At 40.6% G+C, this 25,199-nt stretch overlaps 1 protein-coding gene across 4 annotated transcripts in view; it reads left to right on the forward strand.

The window, feature by feature from the left end:
* Window positions 1–25,199, forward strand: part of USP9X (ubiquitin specific peptidase 9 X-linked) — a 589,740-nt gene that overhangs the window by 460,932 nt on the left and 103,609 nt on the right. For all 4 annotated transcript variants that reach the window (XM_033949377.1, XM_033949378.1, XM_033949379.1 and 1 more), the window contains 3 exons: window positions 12,390–12,513; window positions 18,616–18,841; window positions 21,279–21,408. In XM_033949377.1, coding sequence (XP_033805268.1) covers window positions 12,390–12,513; window positions 18,616–18,841; window positions 21,279–21,408 — 480 coding nt within the window. The remainder of the gene's footprint in view (window positions 1–12,389; window positions 12,514–18,615; window positions 18,842–21,278; window positions 21,409–25,199) is intronic.

The raw sequence follows: 25,199 nt of genomic DNA on the forward strand, positions 1-25,199 counted from the left end.
CCAATGACTCCTTGCTGGTTCTTCCCCTGGTGCCAGTGGGTGCCCATCTGCGGGAGTTTTACCAGGTGTGGGCCAAGATCAGTGAGTCCTGGAGGTGATTCGTGACGGTTATGCTCTGGAGTTTTCCCAGCCCTTGCCAGATCGTTTTCTCATTTCTCTTTGTCAGGCAGCATGGAAGAAGTGGGCTTTTCGTCAGACGCTGCAAAGGTTGCTAGATCTCAAAGCAGTTCCAGTGCCGCCTCAGGAGTGTTCCATTTACTTCATAGTGCTCAAGAAAGAGGGATCTTTTCAGCCCATCTTGGATCCTGAAGGGGGTCAACAGGGCTCCGTCTGGGTTCCGTCTTTTAGTATGGAAACCCTGAGATCTATCATTCTGGCGGTTCAGCCAAGGGAATTCTTGACCTCTCTCTGTCTGATGGAGTCCTATTTGCATATTGCGATTCGCGCTTCCCATCAGCGGTTTCTTAACTTTGCGATCTTGGGACAGCACTATCAGTTTTGTATGCTGCCATTTGGTCTGGCCGCGGCTCCACGGACATTCACCAAGATTATGGTGGTGGAGGCGGCCTTGTACAAAGAGGGCATTCTGGTTCAAAACCTTTCTGGACGACTGGTTGATCTGAGCAAAGTCATTTCAGGAGAGCTCCTAAGTATGGCTCGGGTTGTGGAGTTCCTGCAGTCGTTGGGCTGGGTGGTCAACCTGTCCAAGAGCCAGTTGGTCCCGTCTCAGCGCCTGGAATACATCTGGGTTCTATTCAACACCAGCTTGGAGAAGGTCTTTCTTACAGAGGCCCGGGTGGAAAAGTTGCAGTCGCAGATTTGTCTTCCGATGACTTCCCAGTGTCCTTGGGCGCAGGGCTTTCTCCAGGTCCTGGGGTTGATGGTAGCCTCCTTGGGCATGGTTTTGTGGGCCCAGGCTCACATGCGGCCACTTCAGGGTGCTCTGCTTCAGTAGTGTTCACTCCAATTGCACGATAAGGTCTCTCCCGTTGCTCTTCGAGTGTTAATTTGTCACAGTCTCCATTGGTGGCTACAGTCTTCCAATCTGGTGCTGGGAGTGAATCTGTATTAACCCCAGTGAATAGTGCTTTTTATGAACGCTAGTCTCCTCAGTTGGGGGAGCTTAGGTGGGAGTGTCCAGAGAGATGACCTAGCAGAGGGGGATGGATTTATTTGTAAGTTCTGCAGCCAAGGCTGGAATAGATGCAGAACCCTAAGGTGAAGCTTCCAGAGGCTATTTACAAAAAATAAGATTAACAGAGGTGAGTAACCTAAACTTTCTTTATTAGTGGTGTACCTCAAGGTTCTGTTCTTAAGCCTGTTCTTTTTAACATTTTTATAAACGATATTGCTGAAGGGTTGTTGGGCTAGATTTACCTCTTGCGGATGATACCAAAATCTGCAATAGAGTAGACAAGTGGGATGGTGTGATAACATGAAGAAAGACCTGGTGAAGCTTAATGAATGGTCTGAAATTTGGCAGCTAAAATTTAATACTAAGAATTGCAAGGTCATGCATTTGGGCTGCAAAACCCCGAGAGAATGGTAGAGTTTAGGAGGTGAAGAACTTATGTGCAAGACAGAAGAGCGGGTCTTGGGTGTGATTGCATGTGATGATCTTAAGGTGGCCAAACAGGTTGAAAAGGTGATAATGAAAGCTAGAAGGATGCTAGGTTGCATAGGGAGAGGTATGGCCAGTAGGAAAATGGAGATATTGATGCCCCTGTTATAAGACTTTGGTGAGACCTCATTTAGAATATTGTGTACAATTTTGGAGGGAGCACCTTGAAAAAGATATAAAAAGGATGGAGTCTATCCAGAGGAAGGCTACTAAAATGGTATATGGTCTTCATCATAAGATGTATGAGGACAGACTTAAAAATCTCAATCTGTATACTATGGAGGAAAGGCAGGAGAGGGGAGATATGCGTATTTACATTACGTAGGTATTTAAACATCTCTATCATGAGTCGAGTCTCTTTCATTTGAAAGAAAACGGCAATGAGAGGGCATAGGATGAAGTTAAGAGGTGATAAGCTCCGGAGTAATCTAAGGAAATACTTTTTTTTACAAAAAGGGTGGTAGATGCATGGAAAAGTCTCCCAGAAGAGGTGGTGGAAACAGAGACTTTGAATTCAAAAGGGCCTAGGATAGGCATCTGGGATCTCTCGGTGAGAGAAAGAGATAATGGTTACTGCAGATGGACATACTAGATGGGCCATTTGGCCTTTATCTGCTATCATGTTTCTATGTTTATGAACATAGGTCCACTACCTATGCACCAAACAGGTAAGTTACCATGTCATGCTCATACCAACCGGCTACTCAGTTACCTGGTAACTGAGTCGCCAGTGATTATGGTATTACCAGTTCTTCCCACCTTAACACGCATTCTTAGGGACAACACTCTTGCATGCAAGAAGATAACTCATCATCTAGAGCAGGCATGTCCAACAGGTACACCGCAGCCAAACTTATCTTCTCAAAAAGCAAATTTGACCATGTCTCTCCGCTCCTGTCCAAGCTGCACTGGCTTCCTGTCATCTCCAGGGTCCATTTTAAATGTGCCTGCTTAACCTTCAAGATGCTCCACGGCATCCTTCCACCTCTTATTCCTCTATCCTGGAATTCCTCAATTCCATTCTCCACCAGATCCACGCAAAAATTAAAACTATCCTTCCCCTCCTCAAAGGGTATCTCCCTCGTCGGTAAACTCGGGTCCTCCCTCCACTTCAGAATCGCTCAGCTCTGGAATAAGTCTCCCTTCCCCTCTCCGCAACTTGAGCCCCCTTCTACCATTCCGTAAGCTTCTGAAGACTTGGCTCTTCTCCAAAACGTAACCCGTCCCCTCCCTATTATTATCACACCTAACCACTCTGTTACTTACTTCTATAAATCCACTGGAGTTCCGTTGCTTTCCTAATCATGTAAACCGTGTCGAGCTCCACCTGTGGAGATGATGCGGTATATAAACCCAAGATTTAGTTTAGTTTAGGTAGATCGCGATCTACCTGTAGATAGCGGAGGGGTCAGAGGTAGATCACCAGCCCCACTTGGCTCCATGTCTCCAACAGCTCGCCCCGTCACTAGGAGAGAGTACATGTCGGCAGGTCATCTGCCAAGGACTTGCCGCCGCTGCTGATCCTTTGCCTGTCTTTTTCCCCTGCCTGCGGGAATCATGCCTGCGGGTGTATTAGGGGTGCTTGTTGTTTTTGTGCCAGTAGTTTGTGGGTACCCCAGTGGGCCACCGCCCGCACCCCGCAATGATATGCCACAGGTCCGGCGTCATATCTGGTCTCCTGTCTCTCAGACTAGAGAGTTGCGCAGGGACAGAAATCCCACCCATCCCCGCCAGGATCCTTTCTGTCCCCGCCAGGATCCTTTCCGTCCCCGCAAGGAATTACCTCCATCCCCGCCCGTCCCCATAAAAAGCAGCAATTACTTGTGACAGGATCATCAATTTCACAGTTTCTTTTGTGTTTGCGCTGCTGTTTTCCTTGTGGAATCTCTTTGGTGGAACCCTTTTTTTGTTTTCTGTTCAGGTAATTAACTTATAAACCCCCTCTTTTACTAAGGCTGACGTGTCCATTATATTATATGGACGAACCCTGCTTCCAAAGCCTTCTATCCCCGTGGGAGTCCCGTTGGCTAGTGGGGGGTCCCCGTGGGAGTCCAGTGGGCCAGAAGGGGGTCCCTGTGGGAGTCCCGTGGGTTAGGGAGGGATTCCCGCTATCCCCGTTCAGACCTCTGTCTCAGACTCTTAGAAGTGTGTTATATACCTGGCGATATCCATTCGCCCGGGCTTTACCTGAATACACTTACCATATTAGTTGTGTCGTATGCTGGTCGTTGGTCGCTTTATGGTTCGCTTTCATTAAACATTTTCGGGCTGACACAACAAAGTGTCAATAATTTGGTGATTTTTGGCGGGCTTTTCCAATTTTGTTCTAATTTGCCTTGCCTTTGAATTGGTTCAAACCACTGTGACTTTTGCTTGCCTCTGCAATTTTATTTTGCCTTGCCTTTGCGTTGATTCTACACTGTGTGCAGAATTTATTAAATCACGTGTAGTGGTATTTGAACTTGTTTTGGCAGTATTTTATTTTATCTGGTTTGCCGAACAGATATTTGAGGGTTTTTTATGATTGTTTGGTGGTATTTGATTATTGGTGCCAGTATGATGAATTCTTATTTTTCCAGTCCTTGTATTGCACATCATCCAGAGGTCTTCAGCTCCTGTTGATCTTTAATACTTTGGGACAGTGACAGCTTTAGACCAGATTCAGCCAGTGTTTATACTAACTTAGCAGATTTGGCCGTCTTACATTCAGCCACCCCAGTATAACGAAGATGAGTGTTCCAAAGAAGAGCAAAACCTACCACTTTCATGATGAATGGGAAATGAACTACTTCTTCATCATGGTGAAAGACAAGTGTTGTCTAATTTGTAACACCCCAGTATCCTTGCCCAAAAAGGGTAATCTGGAACGTCGTCATAAGGCTCTGCATAGCAATAAGTTTGATGTTGATTTTCCACCCAATGGTGAAATTCATAAATTGAAGCGCAAAGAACTTAAATTGATGGCGAAGCCAAGGTCGCATTTAGTCAGTGCAACCATAGCATCCTTCAAGGTCAGCAACCTGATCGCAAAGAAATGCAAACCTTTCACTGAAGGGAAATTTGTAAAAGATTGTTTTCTTGAAGCAGCTGACAGTCTTTTTGAAGGATTTAAAAATAAGAAAGAGATCATAGCTGCTATTCAAGATGTACAATTGTCAAGAAACACCGTAATGCAGCGAATAGAAAAGATATGTGGAAACACAACTGAACAATTGTTGGAGGATATTTCAAATTGTGTTGCTTTCTCACTCCAATTAGATGAATCTACAGACATAAGAGACATAGCCCAGTTACTAGACTTTATCCGGATGGTTTTTGAAGACTAGTGTTAAAGAAGAACTACTTGGAATGATTTCTTTAAAAGGGAGAACTACTGGTCAAGAAATATTCAGTTCTTTCCATTCTTTTGTGACAAAGTGTAATCTTCCATTACATAGACTTGTTTCTATCACTACTGATGGAACAAGAGCAATGACAGGTGAGGTTAAGAGTTTCATAGCCCTCTGTGGACAGCATGACGACTTCCCAGATTTCCTTTGTTACCACTGCATCATACACCAGCAAGTTTTGGCAAGGAAGAGACTCAATACAAAGCATGTCATGGACATCACTTTCAAAATTGTAAATTCAGTTCATGGAAGATCACTTCAAATATGGCTTTTCAATCTTACTCTTGATGAAAGGGCAGCGGAAATCATTTTGCACACCGATATAAAGTGGTTAGGCACAAATTTCTGCAAAGATTTTGTGATTTGCTGAATGAAATAAGACGTTGTTTGAAGGAGAGGGGAGCTAACCAAGCAGAGTTGGACGATGAGGAGTGGTTATGTGATCTGGCATTTCTCGCTGACTTTATAAGCAAACTAAGTGATATGAACCTTGAACCACAAGGTAAAAACAAATGCATTGGCGAGATGAGTACAGTTCCATCCTACAAGAGCAAATTTGAGCTAATGATGACTTTTGATCATTTTCCTAATATGCAGGACCATCTGGGACAATATCCAAATTTTGTTTTTCAGAACAAGAAGTATGTGACAGAAATCTGTTCTGTTATCCAGGAATTCGAAAATAGATTCTGTGACTTCTTAAAAATTGGAACAGTTGTGGAGTACTTGTCATATCTATTCAAAGTAGATGTGGACATTAAAGAAACTGCAGCTGCTATCAGTAAAAATTACTCATTGAAAAAGCCATCTCTTGAAAACGAAATATTAACCCTTAAAAATGACATTTTTCTCAAGACCTGTTCTGAGCAAGAATTGTTTTGGAAGACAAATTTCCCAACTTGAGAAGATGCAGTGAATCTGTACACTCCTGTTTGGTTCAACTTATTTGTGTGAATCTACATTATCCCATCTGAAAATGACGGCGTACACAACGTTCCAACATGACAGATGAACATCTCCAGGATTCCCTGAGACTGGCCCTCACGCAATATTCACCCAACTTCAAAAAGCTGGTGGATGAAATGCAGGCTCAGACGTCTCACTAATGAGCAAGAGCGAAATATTAAAGATTGTGCAAGATCTTTATTCAACCTAAATTTATTCAACCTAAATTTAACACAAACTACTCAATAAAAGTTAAAGAAAAAATTTACTTTCCAATTCCCTTCGCAGTTCTTATTGGATCTTCGTATCTCTGTTTTGTTTTTGCCTAATTTGCTTAACAGCTGATCACATGCAAGTAAATGACAGAAGATTCATTAAAAAAGGGGAGGGCAGGAAAATCCTTCAACTTTATTGGGTTAAAATTTCTTTGAAACTTAATTTTCATGGTGATAAATCACCGGCACTTTTGGCCAGAAAAAGTAGATCACGACCTGTTTGAAGTTAGACATGCCTGATCTAGAGCAGTGTTACACAACTCTGTCCAGGAGTACTCCCTTGCCAGTCAGGTTGCTAGTATATCCACAATGAATATGCATGAACTTGATTTGCATACACTGCCTCCATTATATGCAAATTTCTTTCATGCATATTCATTGTGGATATCCTGAAAACCTGACTGGCAAGGGGGTATTCCAGGACCGAATTGAGAAACACTGATCTAGAGAACAGGTCCTGGCTACTGGATCACTTTCTAACACACCAAAATGATGATGCTCTTCCAAAACATCACAAAGGCTGTTAGAGTGGATGTTCTTTGTCCCTAGAGGTTTCTATATATGTATCTGCTGCAGATGTTTCATGCTACAGCTCATTCTCTCTGTTACAAGCTTTGCATCAGACGCATACATGACCATAACTTTCATTAACAGGCAGATATTCTGTGCAGATATCGAGGTAGCTCCTGCTGGACTGCTGAGTACATCTTTTTGTTTTAGCTGTGACTATAAATGACTACCTGTGTGTTGTTTGAAGGGGGGGAGGTGGTTTAATTTTTGTATGTGCATGTATTTGTGTAAGATGACCAATCACACTGGACAACAAATTTTTCCAAAAGTTTTGCTTCCTTAAAACAAACTAGTTTTAGAATCAAAATTAATAGAAAAATGGGAATATTCTACCCAACAGGATCTTTTAAAAGCTAAAGGTAAATTTAATGAGATTTCGTCTAAATTAGTAAGGAAAGATTTATTTTCTCAGCAAGCTTTGTATTATGGATACTCAAATAAGGCGGGAAGAATATTGGCAAATTATCTAAAAGCAAAAAAAAGGAAAACAAAAATAATTGCCATTAAGGATGAAAATAGTGATATGCATACTCAAATTGAACCTATTTTAAAACAATTTTTAAAGTTTTATATATCTCTTTATTCTTCTGAGACTTATTTAGATAGAGAAAAAGATGGTTTAGAGTTTTTGAAACTGTTAGAGGGACCTAAAATTCCTGAACATATAAAAAGAAGTTTGGAAGAGCCAATATCATTAAAAGAATTGGAATCAGCTTTGCAGTCCCTTAGAGTTGGATCCGCTCCAGGTGGAGATGGTTATACAGTAGAGTTTTATAAATCATTTCAAAATACCCTATTGCCTTATTTATTACATTTATATCAGGCTCAACTAATGAAGGGTTGTATTACAGGCACTATGGCAGAATCTTTAACTATAGTTTTACCAAAGCCAAATAAAGATCCCACTTTGGTTTCAAATTATAGGCCTATTTCTTTAATCAATGTAGATGGTAAACTTTTAGCTAAGACATTGGCTTTAAGATTGGCTAAAGCTCTCCCTTTCATTATAGGATTCGTTGCTCAAAGACATTCTTCTAATAATACTAGGTTGGCGTTTCATATGCTGTATTTAACAAAAGCCATGAAAGAGCCGGCTTTTTATGTGTCCTTGGATGCAGAGAAGGCCTTTGACCGAGTAGAATGGTCCTTCATGTATCAAGCAATGGAATGGTTTGGTATAGGTTCAGGATTTATACAAATAATACAAACGTTGTATAGCTCCCCTGCTGCTAGGTTGTATATTAATAATAATTTTCAGAACGTTTTAATTTGCAGAGGGGAGTTAGACAAGGTTGTCCCTTATCTTCTTTGCTTTTTGAAATTGTTTTGGAACCCTTGTTATTAGCTATTCAACAGGTGAAGGAGATAGAGGGTATTCCGCGTTCAGATAGATAGAGAATATAAACTATCTGCATATGCGGATGATATCTTGCTTTATTTGAGAAATCCAGAAACAACCATTCCATGCTTGCTTGAGTTGATTGTGAAATTTGGAAAGTTTTCAGGTTATAAGATAAATTGGAATAAATCAGAAGTTCTTCCACTTAATGTACATTGTACAAAAGGTTTATTTGATGCATTTTCTTTTGTATGGAAGGAAGATGGTGTAAAATATTTAGGAGTTTGGATCAAAAATACAGTGGATGATACAATGAAAGTAAATGAAAAATGTTTGTTACAGAAGGTAACAGAAATGTGTGAGCAATGGAATCCTCTGCACTTATCTTGGTGGGGGAGAGTACAAACTGTTAAAATGATGATTTTACCTGTGGTTTGTTACCAAATGGGAATGTTACCAGTTTGTTTTTTTTTCAGGGGTCTTTTTATAAAAAGTTAAATAGTATTCTAACAATTTATTTGGCTGGGTAAAATTCCTAGAATTGCTTTAGTGTCTTTGCAAAAGCCAATTATGGAGGGGGGATAAATTTTCCTAATTTCTATAGGTATCATCAGGCCTATATTTTGCGTCAAGATATGTATTGGGTCCTCCCAGAGCCCATTGATAATATCCCAGACTGGTTTTGGTTAGAATGACGACTCATGTTTCCTTTGCGACTTGGTCATGTACTTAGTATCAAAATGCCTAGGCTATATAAAGAACATAGAATATTAGTTGATACATGGAAAACTCTACGATATGTAAATAGTCTTAACTCAGTGGTCTCAAACTCAAAACCCTTTGCAGGGCCACATTTGGATTTGTAGGTACATGGAGGGCCACAGAAAAAAAAAAGTTAATGTCTTATTATAGAAATGACAATTTTGCATGAGGTAAAACTCTTTATAGTTTATAAATCTTCCTCCCCCCCAAAGGCCTGCATGTTTCCCCCTTCTTTGCAGCGTCCTCCAGCTTCTCCCCTGGCCTTCCGGTCTTAGTTTCAGCTAATTACCATGCCTGCAGAGAGGAATACCAGTGCTTTAACATTCCTTGCAGGCTGCCATCGGCCTCCGCAGCACATTCCCTCTACCGCGGTCCCGCCCCTCCTCTGGAGGCCAGGGGGGAAGCCAGAGGACACTGCAAAGAGCGGACAGCACTAGTATAGACCGCGAGCTGCAAAATAGTACCTGGCGGGCCATGAGTTTGAGACCACTGGTCTAACTCCTATTCCAATAAAAAAAATCAACAAATCAAACGATTTGGCTTAACTCCAAGATCAAAATTGGCGGTTTTAAAATTATCTGGAAGCATTGGATGCTGGCAGGAATACATACATTGGAAGATGTAATATCTAATGGTAAGCTGCTTGAGTTTTCACAATTGCAACATAAATTTGGTCTCAACAAATCACAAAGTTTTAGATGGTTACAATTGAAGCAGGCCATTCAGGCGGGGTTCCCTGAATGGAAAACTCTTAATAATCAATATAGTTTGGAATTCTTATGCTTTCAGGTAGATTTCATGGGTCACCAGGCCACACAGTGGTATAAATTAATATCTGGATTTGTGAATAAAAAAACCAAAAACTGGTCTTCGGGACATTTGGAGCATTGAGATTAAGCATCAAATTAATGCGTCTCAATGGCCACGAATTTGGTCTTGGAGGATGAGATGTACAGTGTCTGCATCTATGAGACAAACTTGGCTCTTTCTTTTGCATAGAGCTTTTTGGACCCCTGTTCATTTACAAAAACTAGATAGCTCTAAGTCTAATAGATGTTGGCACTGTCATCTTGAGGCTGGGACATTAGATCGCCTTTTATTCTATTGTCCATTTATATTAGTATTTTGGAAATCAATTTGGCCTCAAATCAATAGGATGTTAGAGAATCCGGTAGCCTTGACATATGATACTATTTTATTTGGCATGTCATTGAGAGCGAAGAGTCAGATTTCATCAAATAATAACAAACTTTTATTTATATTGACTGGAGTTGCCATTCAACAGATTACAATCAATTGGAAAAATCATAGCAGATTAAATTACAATTTCTGGTGGAATTCTGTGTGTCATATATATAAAATGGAGCGCACAATAGCAACACAAAGAGGATATTTTGGTAAATTTCAGAAGATTTGGGGACCAATAACAGATTTTTGTAATGAGTAATAACATTTTCTCAAAGTAAGATATTTGACATGGAGGGGTGTAGGTGGGTAATAAATATTAAATCCTATAATGTGTAAGAGTATTTAACTGTTTTTGATGTATTGGGAATGGAACTTTTGTAAGGGGAGGGAGGGGTTGGGAGGGTTTTCTAATTTGATATCAATTGTTTAGATACTAGGAATAGTTCATAATATTCAAAATATTATAGAATATAGGTATTAGCTGAAAAGTTATATTTTTAATGATATATGAAAGTTAATCAAGTGTATATTTATAAGTTCAAATTATTTTTCTTATACACTTGTTCTAATATGTAAAAATGAATAAAGAATTTAAAAAAAAAACAAACAACAACTGGTGATTATGATAGGCCCTTACCATATCATACTACATTGGTTCTTAAACCCCACAAATGTCAACTGGAAATGATTGTGGCTTACAGAAGATTAATAAAGTTAGTAACATAGACATTATGAATCATAGCAAGACTATTTCTCTGGTGGCTTCAGTACCGGAAGACTCGTCATGAGGCACTGGTCTCTTGGCTGAGGGAAGATTGGGGTATTCAATTGATTTCTTATTTTTACCAGAGAAACCAGATACAGTATATTTGTCAGACAGAAGTAACAGTCTGTCAAGTGATCCTTCTGTTCTCGCCATATCATTGGGATAGCAAATGGCATTGATTTCCGAGTACCTTGGAGCTTAATGGCACATCTTGCACAACAAATGTGAAGAGCCTATGGTTTGTCTTGATCACCAATCTTATCACCAATCTTGCAACCAAAGTACAAGTCATATGCTTTCTTAACAAGTCGAGTTATGGTGCATCTTTGAGGCTTAAGCGTGTGTGTAGCAGAATGTATCACAGCTGTTGTGACATCGGTGAGACATTTCTGCTGTCACAAATTGTCCTAGAGCAATTAATAATTAACTGGCTTACTAACTGAGTTACTTTCATAGACAATACTATGCCTTGAAGCTTCAAAATACACCTGAACTGACAAGACACGTAATGAAGATTATCCCTGTATGTGAACTGCTTTTATATAGACTTTTCAAGCAGCATTCCTTAAGCCCATGTACAACAAGTATGCCCAGGCAAGCCCAGACTGCATCAGTTCCATGGATGTAATGCAATCTGCCCTGAATATACGCCTGGACATACCCACACTATATCCAGTAAGGTATCACATGAGCAATAGGCCTATATTAAGAATTAGGCTAAGAATTAATTGCATTAGCCTAAAAGTATAACAAATTGTAAAAATGTACTTTTTTTGTTAAAACGGTATATGCTACATAATTTTAAATGCGATTTTCATGATCAGCAGCCAAAAATCTGTAAGATACACCCAAAATTGTTGAAGAAGCAAAAACTTTGTTGTCCAGTGTCATCTCTTTTGCACATTTTTTCCCCAGCCTCTTAATTGGGCAGTCATCCACTGTACAAGGTTTAAGGTTTGGGGTAGGTGGATGAGTGGGAAAATTATACTTTGTACCAACAATCTACTCTACAGCTGAAGCTTGCTTTTCTTAGCAACCAAAATAGTCCTTGAGTACAGAAGAATCCCAACACTCACCCAGTGGAAACACCAGTTCTCATCATAGGATGACCTGATCTCTCAAACTGCCAGTATTTGTCAAAATGTTATGTATTCCAGTGGACGTTTAAAAATGTTAAGGTATCATATTTGTTATTTACAATTTTTCCTGGCATAAAATTTGTGACAATTTATATTAAAAGTATTAGAAGCTCTTTATTTAATTACTTCGGTTTTCTGAATCTTAAGTAAATAAGGTAGATGCTATGCTGATCCTTAGGCAGCCCATTCTGCTAGCTTTGTAATTTATGAAAAGAATAAATATGGTAGAGTTAAGCTAAGATTTTTAAATTGCAACATGACTAATTAAAGGCATGTGATTCTAAAAATAAGAATGTGAAATGTGTCTAGGCAAAAAGAAAGAAGCTGTAGAGTAAGACTGAGTCTAAAAGAGCAAAGGAAAGCTCAAAGATGTGTTGCTGCTTATATTTTTGCAGGACAAGATCATCTGTTGCCTGAAGCAGAAGAAATAACTATGATTAGTATACAGCTTGCTGCTAGATTCCTGTTCACCACAGGATTTCACACAAAGAAGATAGTCCGAGGCCCTGCCAGTGACTGGTATATTTATTCTGTTTTTGAGAGTTATAAATGATTTCTCATCTATGCTTTTGATTCTAAGAACATAAGAGTTACCATACTTGGACAGACCAAAGTTCATTAAGACCAGTATCCTGTTTCCAGGTCACAAGTATCTGACAAGATGCCAAAAGAGTTGAAACAAACTTTAGCCCAGGACAAGCAGGTAGCATATTCTCACACATGGGTGACGTCACCGACGGAGCCCCGGTTTGAACACAAGTGCATCACCATTTTAAGAGTTCAGAAAAATGCCCATGTGCGAGTGCCTTCCCACCCAACATAGGCATGCGGTTCCTCAGTTTATTAGTTTCCATGGAGCTAAGAAGACGTGGCAGTTTAATTTTTTTGCTGCCTTTCTGCTCTCGCAGTCTGTGACTTTTTAATCATATCCTCTTTATATCTTTTTTCTTTCTTTAATCTTTATCAAATAAATGTTAAAAAAAAAGCAACAAAAATCTTTTTCACTCTTTTGCCGTCTGTGGATTTTTGACCCAGCAGGGCCTTCTTGCCCCCTCATCATTGAGTTTGTCTGAAGCGGTATTCCCATCCATTTCACACCCTCCGATAGTTTTTAAAAAGTACGGTGGCTGCGCTCGGCACATTTCAGTTACCGACCCGCATTCCTGATACCTTCAGTGTCTCGGGCCCGAGCACTGTATTGAAAAGTGCAAGCACTGTTCCTCCTTACAGAAGAGAACTCTTCATAATCGTCTTCTACAGCATTAAAAGTTATTCGGTGCTACCATGGAAGCAGAGCCAACATCTACACCGATCGCTTCTTCAACTAAATCGACACTGAAGACTCCGACATCGGCAACAGAGGCACCGGCGCTGACACCAGTGTTGCAATACACCATCCCATTGGGTAAGCTGGCTAAGAAGCCTTCCCCTTCCCCCTCCGGATCGCAGATCAAAACTGCATTGAGTCAAGTCATGCCGACCTCGCAAAAGTCCCAGAAGTGCACGGTCCTGATGTCAGTGAGTGCCTCTACATCGGCATCTTCCTCACAGGACCGTGTCGCCACGCCAGGTACCAATGCTTTCCTTGAAGCAAAAGATTGATTGCATTGCTTCGGGAGGAACTAGGGGAGCATTAAATGTTGGTACCGACACAATTGCTTCCCGTGTCAACACCGACTCTTCCAGTACAGGTCCTGTCTGAGCATGTCACAACACCGATCGCACGCACCACTGATGCTCCACCAGTACACACTAAGAATTTTCTTGACGTTACAGGTCTTCGACACAGGGGTTGAAACATTTTCCTGACACTGGTCTCCATCATCAAAGTCTTCCAGACCAGTGACTCTCCCGTACCATCTCGTAAGTAAGCATATTGAGGCTTTGACATCGGATCGTCAGCACCTCTCCCAATGTCGATCTCCTTCAATATTGCAGGATTCGGATTTGTTTGGAGATTCTGACCCTCCTTCACCATCCTCTACTGAGGCTGACTCTTCTGCATTAGGATCTCCACAACGGACTCCCACCAGGGCTTCTCCTTCAGAACAAATTTCATTTTCAAAATTCATTTGTCAGATAGAAACATGATGACAGATAAAGGCTAAATGGCCCATCTAGTCTGCCTATCCACAGTAACCATTATCTCTCTCTCTCTGATAGATCCCACATGCCTATCCCAGGCACTCTTGGATTCAGACACAGTCTCTGTTTCCACCACCTCTTCTGGGAGACTGTTCCACGCATCTACCACCCTTTCTGTAAAAAAAAAAAAGCATTTCCTCAGATTACTCCGGATCCTATCACCTCTAACTTCATCCTATGCCCTCTTAATGCACAGTTTCCTTTCAAATGAAAGAGACTCGACTCATGCACATTTATATTACGTAGGTATTTAAACATCTCTATCATAACTCCCCTCTCCTGCCTTTTCTCCAAAGTATACAGATTGAACGGAGACAGCCCAACCTACTGGAATAATCGACTAATTCAATCCACCTCAACCAGACACAGGAAAACCTACACATTATTCACATACCCACCAACCAAAAATATCAAATGAAGAAAACTGTATGACAATCTACTGGCCTCCAGAGCAGCGAAACTGGACAAACAACTCACCAATCTGCTGATTTCTACCACAGATTACAAAACCTTCAAAAAAAAACAAAAACCCTACTCTTCAAAAAATACATAAAACCAATATAACACAAACAGATATGTCCCAAGCTTCACCTGCACTACTATCTACTCCTTAGCAAATTAGAAAATGTACAGACTATTCCTTATCTACTTCTTAATATCATAATAATTCTTATGTAATCCGCCTTGAACCGCAAGATAATGGCGGAATAGAAATCGCTGATGTAATGTAACCTTTAAGTCTGTCCCCATACGCCTTATCACGAAGACCACACACCATTTTAGTAGCCTTCCTGTGGACCAACTCCATCTTTTTTATATCTTTTTGAAGGTGCAGCCTCCAGAATTGTACACAACATTCTAAAAGGTCTCACCAGAGTCTTATACAGAGGCATCAGTACCTCCTTTTTCCTATTGGCCATACCTCTCCCTATGTAACCTAGCATCCTTCAGAAAGATCTTTCCATCCCTTTAGAAGCTGGTTCTAAATACAGTAGAAAGTTTTTAGAAACCCTGGACTATGACCAACCTCCCAAAGAAATGCTTAAGTTATCTCTCCATGGCATTTTAAGGGAGACTTTTTATAAAAACTTTGAGACTCCTCTTTCTATCCCGATGACACCTAAAAAGCTTGAGTCTCTTTATATAATAGTGGCACTACTGGGTTTTGACAAATCACAGTTTCCATATGAGTCACTAGTTGTGGAATCCACTTTGAAGAAGTCATCCTCAACTAGTGTCTATGCTTCCGTCCCCCCCTGGAAGAGGGACGCACCATGGATAAATTTGGTAGGCGTTTCTACCAAAACTCAGTGCTTGCCAACAGGTGTGGAAACTACAATTTCTTCTTTTCCTGTTACTTGAAACACCTTGTTAAGCAATTTTCTGCTTACCAGCAAACATTCCTGCTCGCAAGACAAAGTGATTCCAACATCTTATCTCCACCGTCCTCCAATTGCGAAAGTATTTGTTGTGTTCTGCTTATGATACTCAACAAATTTCTGGTCAGGGAGAAATTCTGCGTGCTATCTAGCCACACTCTATCCTCTCTTGGCTCAAAGCAATTGGCTATGCTCTCTGGATCTCAAGGAAAACTATACTCCTATACCGATTCATCTGGTTTCCCGCAAATACCTTCGTTTTAAAGTGAATCAGTGTCACTACCATTACAAAGTACTTCCGTTCGACCTGGGGACTTCACAAAGTCTCTAGGGGACTTCACAAAGTTCCCGATTGTGGTAGCGGCATCCTTATGCTCTCACGGTCTTCAGGTCTTCCCTTATCCGGACGATTGGTTGGTCAAGTCCCACTCATCTCAGGATGTTGCTCTTGCGAAGACTCCCACCATCTCATTTCTTCAAACTTTGGATTTCAAAATCAATTTCCCCAAATCAAACCTTCAACTGACTCAACGCCTCCAGTTCATTGGAGCCATTCTCGATACTACCATTATGAGGGCATTCCTTCCTCCAGATCGTCAAAACGCTCTTCTTCACCTGTGTCATCAGATGCTTCGCATCAACACAATCTATGTGAGACGCATGATGGTTCTCCTTGTTGACATGGCTTCCACAGTAGTGCTGTCTGATTCAGGAAAAAAAATTTTGATTCACTTTTCCCACCCAAGCAGGCATTTTTTCAAATGGCTGGGGGGGATTTATTTTTTGTAGCCTCTTTACCCACCCCACCCCCCTTTGCCCCCTCCAATCCCATGCTGGTGCTATGGTGTAAACAAAACAAAAAAGATGACTTCTCTCTCTGTTAGGTTCTAGCTCAAGCTCGCTGTCTAACACTAGCTCTGGCAGATACTTATTTCAAATCTGACACACATTGTAATCACAAAACAAAATTATTTTTCTTCCTTGTCTGGTCCATTTTATTATTCAAATCATGTTTGTCCCAGACTCTGGTTTCTGTTTGTCTTCTGTTAACTCGCTCACTATGGTTTCCTTGTCTTCTGTTAACTCGCTCACTATGGTCTCCTGCCCATTTGACATTTTCTTCTTTCTCTGTGCTCACCATCTATCTTCCATCTCTATACCTTCCCTTCCATTGCCATATCCAACTGTTCTTTCCCACTGTCTACCATCTTTCTCTCCCTGCCTTGTGCCCTGGGTCAAACCTCTCTATTCCCCTCCATGCAGCATCTCTCCCTTCCTCCCCTCCATTATCATATGCAACATTTCTTTGTCTCCCAATGTACCATCTTTCCCTGTCCTCCACTTTATGTCTAACATTTCTTCCTCTCTCTCTTCTCCATGCATGTCTCCTTTCCCTCCACCATATGCAGGATTTCTCCCTTACCCCTTTGTTGCATCTCTCCCTTCATATCCTGTATCCCATGTCCAACAATTCTTCCTTTCTCCTCTTTCCTCTCTGCCCCCATGTGCAGCAGCTTTCCATCCTTCCCATTCCCTTGTGTATCAGCTTTCCCTCCCTCCCTCCCATTCCTTGATGCAATAGTTTTCCATCTCTTATACCCCCCCAACACCACCATGAGAACTCAACTTTCAGGCCTCCTAAAGTAGCAGCAGTGGTGGAGACAGGCCCTCCTGGGCTTTCCTCTGCTGCGTCATCAGTGACATGACAGAGGGAAGGCCCTGGTGGGGTTGGCCAGGAGCAGCCTGTTCACTGCCTGTGTATGCCCACTGGCTTCCGCCACTGCTTCCTTAGGAGACCCGGATGTGTCAGGAGACTCGGAACGCACTAAATGGGTGAGTCCAATTTAGAAAGTGAATTGATTCAAATCAATTTACCGAAGTGAATCAATGTGAATTGGGCAGCACTAGTATATACCCCAGAATATTGATAGAACTAAAAAATGAATTTGCAGATCTATTAGTAATTTATGATTTATCTTTAAACTCAAGTGTGGTACCAGAAGATTGGAGGGTGAAATTTTATAAAAAGCGTTCCAGAGGTTACTTGGGAAATTACAAACTCACACAACATATGCACAACAGCTCTGAAAATTTTCAACACCGATTATTTGATGTTGGGGTGTGTTCTGTTAGTGCATCACAAGAAAAGCTCATTATCATACTAATGAGCTCCATGTAATGCATTAGCTTAGGATTTTAGGTGGTCTCTATGAGGATTGTTAGCAGCCACAGAGAACTCTTTTGTGCGTTGGTAGGGAGCTTTTGTGCCAGTAAGACAGCTTTTGAGCTTCAGGGCCAGAGTCAGTAAAAATGTGCTGACTCTGACTCAGCTTCAGAATTTAAAATGTATATATCAAAAGTTATATTTACCTCTTTCTTTAGATTCAGAACAAAAAATTTAAAGCCTAACATCAGTAGGAGTCAGAGCTAGAGTCAGTGTCAGTAGAAAAATAGAGGAGCTGGAGTTGAAGGTGTCTGGTACCATCTCATTCCTTACCTCGGGCAGCAGATTGCTTTTAGCCATCACTAGTGGTGTGGGGGGGCCCAAATCTCAATGTTTATCTAGTGTTTAGGGTATCCTTGGTCTGGCTTTGGGAGGATGGGAGAGAGAAAAATATATGTGTGTGATGGCAATGCTAGTATGTGATAAAGTTTTGGGGTATTTGGAGATGGTGTCCATATTTGAGCAAATTACATTAGCGCCACATTTGAACTTATTGGGCCTTTATGAAGGGGGTGAGCTTCCTATAAGTTGAAAAAAGCTGGTTTTGTAACTTTTTAGAGTGCTGCAATAATGATCATGATTCTGGAGGAACAGATCAAGTTTGCAGCCTAGTGGCACAAGAGTGACCAAATTACAATACTGGAGAAACTTAGTATGCAGCATATGTAGTGGAGAACTGTGATTAAGTTTGATTATACTGGCAGCATTGCTAAGCAATGTTGGTCTAGAGAATGTATTATATTTAGAATGAGCCATATGGCGAGAACTATCTGTGTAGGTTTTGCTCTATCCCAGTTAATTTGTATTACTCCACAAGTGAAATGTTGTGTCTGCTGGTTCCCTGTTAAATAGTTTATATTTCCTTTCTTACAGGTATGATGCATTGTGTATCCTTCTTCGTCACAGTAAGAATGTGCGCTGTTGGTTTGCTCACAATGTTCTTTTTGCCTATGCAAACCGCTTCTCAGAGTATCTTCTGGAGTGCCCAAGTGCAGAAGTGAGAGGTGCATTTGCAAAGCTTATAGTATTTATTGCACATTTCTCATTGCAAGATGGTCCATGTTCCTCACCTTTCACATCTCCTGGTCCGTCAAGTCAGGTATTCATCCAGTTACCTATTTTTCATGTTTGTGAATATCCAAACTGCAACTGTTTCTACATTAAGAACATGTAGACAGAATTTAATTTGAGTATTTCAGCTATCAGGTAAAATGATGTACTTTTTGGGAGTTTGTAATACGTGTTATGCTCATGAGATTTGAAACAAAATTATAAATATACCATTACTCAGAATATAGGTCAAAATTAATTTCTAGATGTAATTAAGATTTATTCTTTTGACAGATAGTATTCAATCAGGCACATAAGTGGGTAATATTGCATAGGGCAGGGAAGAGCAACTTGCTTAGCATTCAAAAATAAGTGTAAAATTCTGAGCATGCAGAGCTGTTCGGGTGAGCAGCACATAAGAACATAAGCCTTACCTGGTCAGACTAGTGGTCTTATCTAGTCCAGTAGCCTGTCTTCATGGTGGCCATTCCTGGTTCCCTACACCTAGCAAAACCCCAAAGAGAGCAGCAACATTCCATGCTACTGATCCAGGGTAAGCAGTGGCTTCCCCCATGTCTGACTCAATATCAGAGTATGGACTTTTCCTCCAGGAAATTGTCCAAACCTTTCTTAAAACCAGCTATATTAACCGCTCTTATCACAATCTCTGACAATGCGCGTTCCAGAACTATTTTCTTAAGTATAAAAATATTTTCTCCTGAGATAATCGGGGGAAATGCAGGCACACTTGCTGGTGAAGTCCTTTGACTGAACCTGAGTGCCGATGCTCTCCCCTAGGTATAGTAAGGTGAGGGTTTCTTCTTTCTTTCTTTTTTCTTAACTTACCAAGCATGTGCCTTCTGAGCTCCACCCCCTGCTTAGTCAGTTTTTTCAAGTGGGCTCCTGACAGTTTGCAGCTCTTCCTCTACTTGCCTTCTTAAAAAAAGAGGGGGGATAGGTTACCACTTCTTAAAAAAAAAAAATCCTTCACCGACAACTTTTTCGCTTCACAGGACTTGACTAAAAAAAGGAAACAATTCTTTTCTTATCTTAGTGGCAAACACCAGACTGTTTCACATGGCGGTCACTAGGACCGTGAAGTCTTTCAAAAAAATCTATCTCTATGTAGAAGGGGCTTCCTCACAGTGGCTCTAGAAAATCACCAAGGCTGCAACCAGCACCGTTTGCTCCTCCCCTTCAGAAACCTCAATCATCACAGCTTGCTCCTCCTACTCAGGGCCCAGGTTTGGTACCTGTGGCTAAAATCGTCTGTAGTACCTGAAGATTGGAGGGTAGCCAATGTTATGCCAACTTTTAAAAAGGGCTCCAGGGGATATCCGGGAAATTACAGACCGGTAAGCCTCACTTCATTGCCGGGCATAGTCTTTAATATGTTTTGCAAGGTTGAGTTTTTACCGTTTGTTTTGTTGCCCCCTAAAAAATTTGTAATTTTATTGATGTGTGCATCACTTAGAATTTTGAATAAGCGATCGATCAAATTTATAATAAACTTGAAAGACTAAAACGGTTAGGGCTCTTCAGCTTGGAAAAGAGACAGCTGAGGGGAGAAATGATTGAAGTTTACAAAATCCTGAGTGGAATAGAAATGACAAAGACTAGGGGACACTCAAAGTTACAGAGAAATACTTTTAAAACCAATTGGAGGAAAAAAATTTTCACTCGGAGAATAGTTAAGCTCTGGAATGCGTTGCCAGAGGATGTGACAAGAACAGATAGCGTAGCTGGTTTTAAGAAAGCTTTGGACAAGTTCCTGGAGGAAAAGTCCATAGTCTGCTTGCCCTGGATCGGTAGCATTGAATGTTGCTACTCTTTGGGATTCCAGAATTTTGTTACTCTCTGGGATTCCGGAATCTTGCTATTTTAGAATTCTGAATGGAATGTTGCTACTCCTTGTGTTTTGGCCAGGTACTAGTGACCTGGATTGGCCACTGTGAGAATGGGCTACTGGACTTGATGGACAATTGGTCTGACCCAGTAAGGCTATTCTTATGTTCTTAAGATCCAGTTGGTATTAACAATTATGTGCATCCAGGCATATGACCAGAATCCTGTGGTGCATTATGTTGTATAGTGATGGAGCTCCATAGTTATATTAATAATAAGTCTCTTACTTCAGTTTAGCAGGAGCTAGTACCTGGACTTGATATAATATTGATTAAGGACAATATATTATTTTGAGTTGAAATATCATAAAAGTCATGTATAACATCTATTAGTGACTGAAGCATGGCAGTGATAGTCTTTTTTAGTGTAGAGGTCATAGTTTTTAGTCATTTTAAAATACTTTTTATGAAGTAGAAAATCATATCTTTCATTAAAAATTTTTTCCCAATTCTTTATTCATTTTAAAAAACTTACAATAAGTGTAACAGCATTTATAGCATTTAAATCCTGATCCAAGATATCTGTTTTCAGCATAAGCATGTTATTGCTTTCACTGAATTGTTTTCTTTTTTTATATTTAGGCCTACGATAACCTAAGTTTGAGTGATCACTTGCTGAGAGCAGTACTGAACCTTCTCCGGAGGGAAGTGTCGGAGCATGGACGCCATTTACAACAATATTTCAATCTGTTTGTGATGTATGCCAACCTCGGTAGGAAGAAAACCACCTGCCTATATATACTGTTAAAATATACTACTTTGTTTAATATTGAAGCCTAATTTATATTACAAAGCATATTTTACATCAAATGCAAGTTAGATTATCAATTTGCTCAATGCTGGGAGTAACAAAGGCCATTTTTTGCAGATTTTTTCTGTTTATTCTTATAACATTGTCAAAATTGGTTTAATAGGAGATAAATCATTTTCAGGCGGAAGATCCTGGTGGTGGTGTCAGTATTCATGTTTTATATTTCTCTTCACAGTATGTTTTCATGTAAGTTTGAAGGACCTTGTCTTGGTGCCATATTTACAATAGCTGACATTTGTTTATAGTTTAAGAACATTATTAGAGCTGAATAGACTGGACCAAACCCATTGCCAGTCTGAGTATTGGCCCTTTACTCCAATCCTCTGTTTCCTGCCCTCCAACCAGTGTTTAATCAATCGGTAGACATCCCCTTCCACCCCGTGGTTCCACAACTTCTTAAGCAGCCGTTCGTGGGGTACCTTGTCGAAGGCTTTTTGGAAGTCAAGGTAAATGATGTCAATGGATTCCCCTTTGTCCATCTGGCTGTTTATCCCTTTGAAGAAGTACGGTAAGTTCGTAAGGCACGACCTTCCTTTGCAGAAGCTGTGCTGGCTCGCCCTCAGTTGTCCATTGCTTTCCATGTGCTCACAGATGCTGTCCTTGACCAGTGCTTCCATCATCTTTCCCGGAACCGAGGCCAGTGAGCTTGACCTCAGTTCCGGGAAAGATGATGGAAGCATCTGCGAGCACATGGAAAGCAATGGACAACTGAGGGCGAGCCAGCACGGCTTCTGCAAAGGAAGGTCGTGCCTTACGAACTTAACTGCACTTCTTCGAAGGGATAAACAGCCAGATGGACAAAGGGGAATCCATTGACATCATTTACCTTGACTTCCAAAAAGCCTTCGACAAGGTACCCCACAAACGGCTGCTTAAGAAGTTGTGGAACCACGGGGTGGAAGGGGATGTCTACCGATGAATTAAACACTGGTTGGAGGGCAGGAAACAGAGGGTTGGAGTAAAGGGCCAATACTCAGACTGGCAATGGGTCACGAGTGGAGTTCCGCAGGGGTCGGTACTGGGACCGCTCCTGTTCAATATATTATAAACGACCTGGAGACGGGGACAAATTGTGAGGTTATTAAATTTGCAGATGACACCAAACTCTGCAGCAGAGTTAGAACCACGGAAGGCTGTGAGGACCTGCAAAGGGACCTGACGAAACTGGAAGAATGGGCAAAGATGAGCTTTAATGTGGAGAAATGCAAGGTCATGCACGTAGGGAAAAAGAACCCGATGTTCAGCTACAAAATGGGGGGATCATTGCTAGGGGTAAGTAACCTTGAAAGAGACCTAGGTGTGTTGGTGGATACAATTTTGAAAGCATCGGCACAATGTGCGACAGCCTCAAAGAAATCAAACAGAATGTTGGGTATCATCAAAAAGGGTATCACGACCAGGACGAAGGAAGTCATCATGCCGCTGTATCGTGCAATGGTGCGCCCGCATCTGGAGTACTGTGTCCAGTACTGGTCACCGTACCTCAAGAAAGACATGGCAATACTTGAGGGAGTCCAGAGAAGAGCAACTAAATTGGTAAGAGGTATGGAAAACCTTTCATATGCTGACAGGTTAGAAAAGCTGGGGCTCTTCTCCCTGGAAAAGCGGAGACTTAGAGGAGACATGATAGAAACCTTCAAAATCCTGAAAGGCATAGAGAAGGTAGACGGGGACAGATTCTTCAAACTGAAGGGAGCCACAAATACAAGGGGGCACTCAGAGAAATTGAAAGGGGACAGGTTTAGAACAAATGCTAGGAAGTTCTTCTTTACTCAGAGGGTGGTGGACACATGGAACACGCTTCCGGAGGCTGTGGTAGGGCAGGTAACGCTATAGGGGTTCAAAGAAGGTTTGGATAGATACCTACAGGACAAGGGGATTGAGGGGTACAGATAGACTTAGAGATAGGTATAGGAAAGACAGGGACAGTAGACATAGAGATAGGTATAGGAAAGGCAGGGACACTTAACAGGTCATGGACCTGACGGGCCGCCACGGGTGCGGGCTGCTGGGTGTGATGGACCTCTGGTCTGACCCGGCGGAGGTAACTCTTATGTTCTTATGTTATGTTCAATCCTATTTTTTAAATTCATTTTCTATCCCATCTTCCCCAAAGAGCTCAGGACAGGTTACAGGTTAACATACATAATATACAGTTAACAAGTTACAATTTGCCATAGTTACAGTACAAGGTGTTTTTTTTTCTAGTACAAGTTTTTATCCTAACTTGACAAATACTAGGGATATAATACCAATATCCATAATACACAGTTTACAGGTTAAATTTGTCATAGTTACAGTGCAAGATTTTTCAATACAAGTTTTTATCCTAACGTGACATATACCCAGGATCTTATATATACATTTTTTGTAATCTATCGGGCGGGGGAGTTAGGTGAACAGGTATGTTTTTATTGCTTTCCTAATGTTGAGGAGTCCTTCAAGGAATCTAATCTGTGGGGGCAGTTGATTCCACTGGGTTGGTATGAAGTGGAAGTAGGAATGTCATTCTCAACAGAACTAAGTATCCAAATTTCAAGTTTCAAGTTTATTATGTAATTTGATTAATCGCCTAATCTACATTCTAGGCGATGTACAAACAATAACGAATAAATAAAAACTTGGGGTAATTATTAAAAAACAAATAATATTACATAATTACAAAAACTTACAGTCATGAAACATTCGGAAAACTATATTTAAAGGGTTACATTCTGGTTCAAATTTTATATTTCAGGATTAAACAACAGGGAGGGAATAAAAGCACAAATATGAAAATGAGAGGATAGGAAGGAATATAAAGTTATTTAATTAACTAAAAGCATCATTGAAAAAAAAACTTTTAAGCTTAATCTTAAAATTAACTAAATTCTTTTCTTCTCTAATATAAATAGGAAGATTATTCCAGGTTCGTGGAGCAGTCACTGAAAAAATAGTAAGCCGTCTAGTGTTGATGACTTTCAATGACGGGATAACCAATAGATGTTGATCCTGTGATCTAAGTGTTCTTGAAGTTATATACGGAATTAGAACTCTAAAAATAAAGGCTGGGGTTTGAGACATTATTGATTTGAACGTAAGCAAACATATTTTATATAAAATACGGTGTGCAACGGGAAGCCAGTGAGATTCTTTAAGTAAAGGAGTGACGTGGTCGAATTTCTTTGCTTTATGAATTATTTTTATGGAAGCGTTCTGTATGATTTGTAGGCGTCTGATTTCTTTTTGGGATATGCCCATGTACAAAGCATTACAATAATCTAATTTGGAAATGATTAGGGAATGTATTAAGATATTTAATGATTTTGGGCATAAGAATTTTGCAATAGAACGAATTTGACGTAATCTATAAAAGGTAGATTTAACCACATTGCTTATATGATCGTGGTATGATAATTTAGCGTCGAACGTTATACCTAAGATCTTAATATTTTGGTGAATCAACAGAGGAGTATGATTAATAGAAATTGGGACAATCGGATTACTCCTGTCTTTCAAATATTCTGGGAAAAATAGAACAATGGATGTTGCAGTCAAAATTGAAACTCAACCCTGAGAAAACTAAGATCTTTCTAGCTAGCCCCAATGATAAACTAAGGAAACTTCCATTCAACTTAATGGTCAAAAATTCAACATAGTAAGTCACATCAAAATCTTGGGAGTTACTCTAGACCGACACCTAACGTTTGAGA

Source organism: Geotrypetes seraphini, chromosome 6, assembly GCF_902459505.1.
Source record: "Geotrypetes seraphini chromosome 6, aGeoSer1.1, whole genome shotgun sequence".
NCBI classification, from domain to species: domain Eukaryota; kingdom Metazoa; phylum Chordata; class Amphibia; order Gymnophiona; family Dermophiidae; genus Geotrypetes; species Geotrypetes seraphini.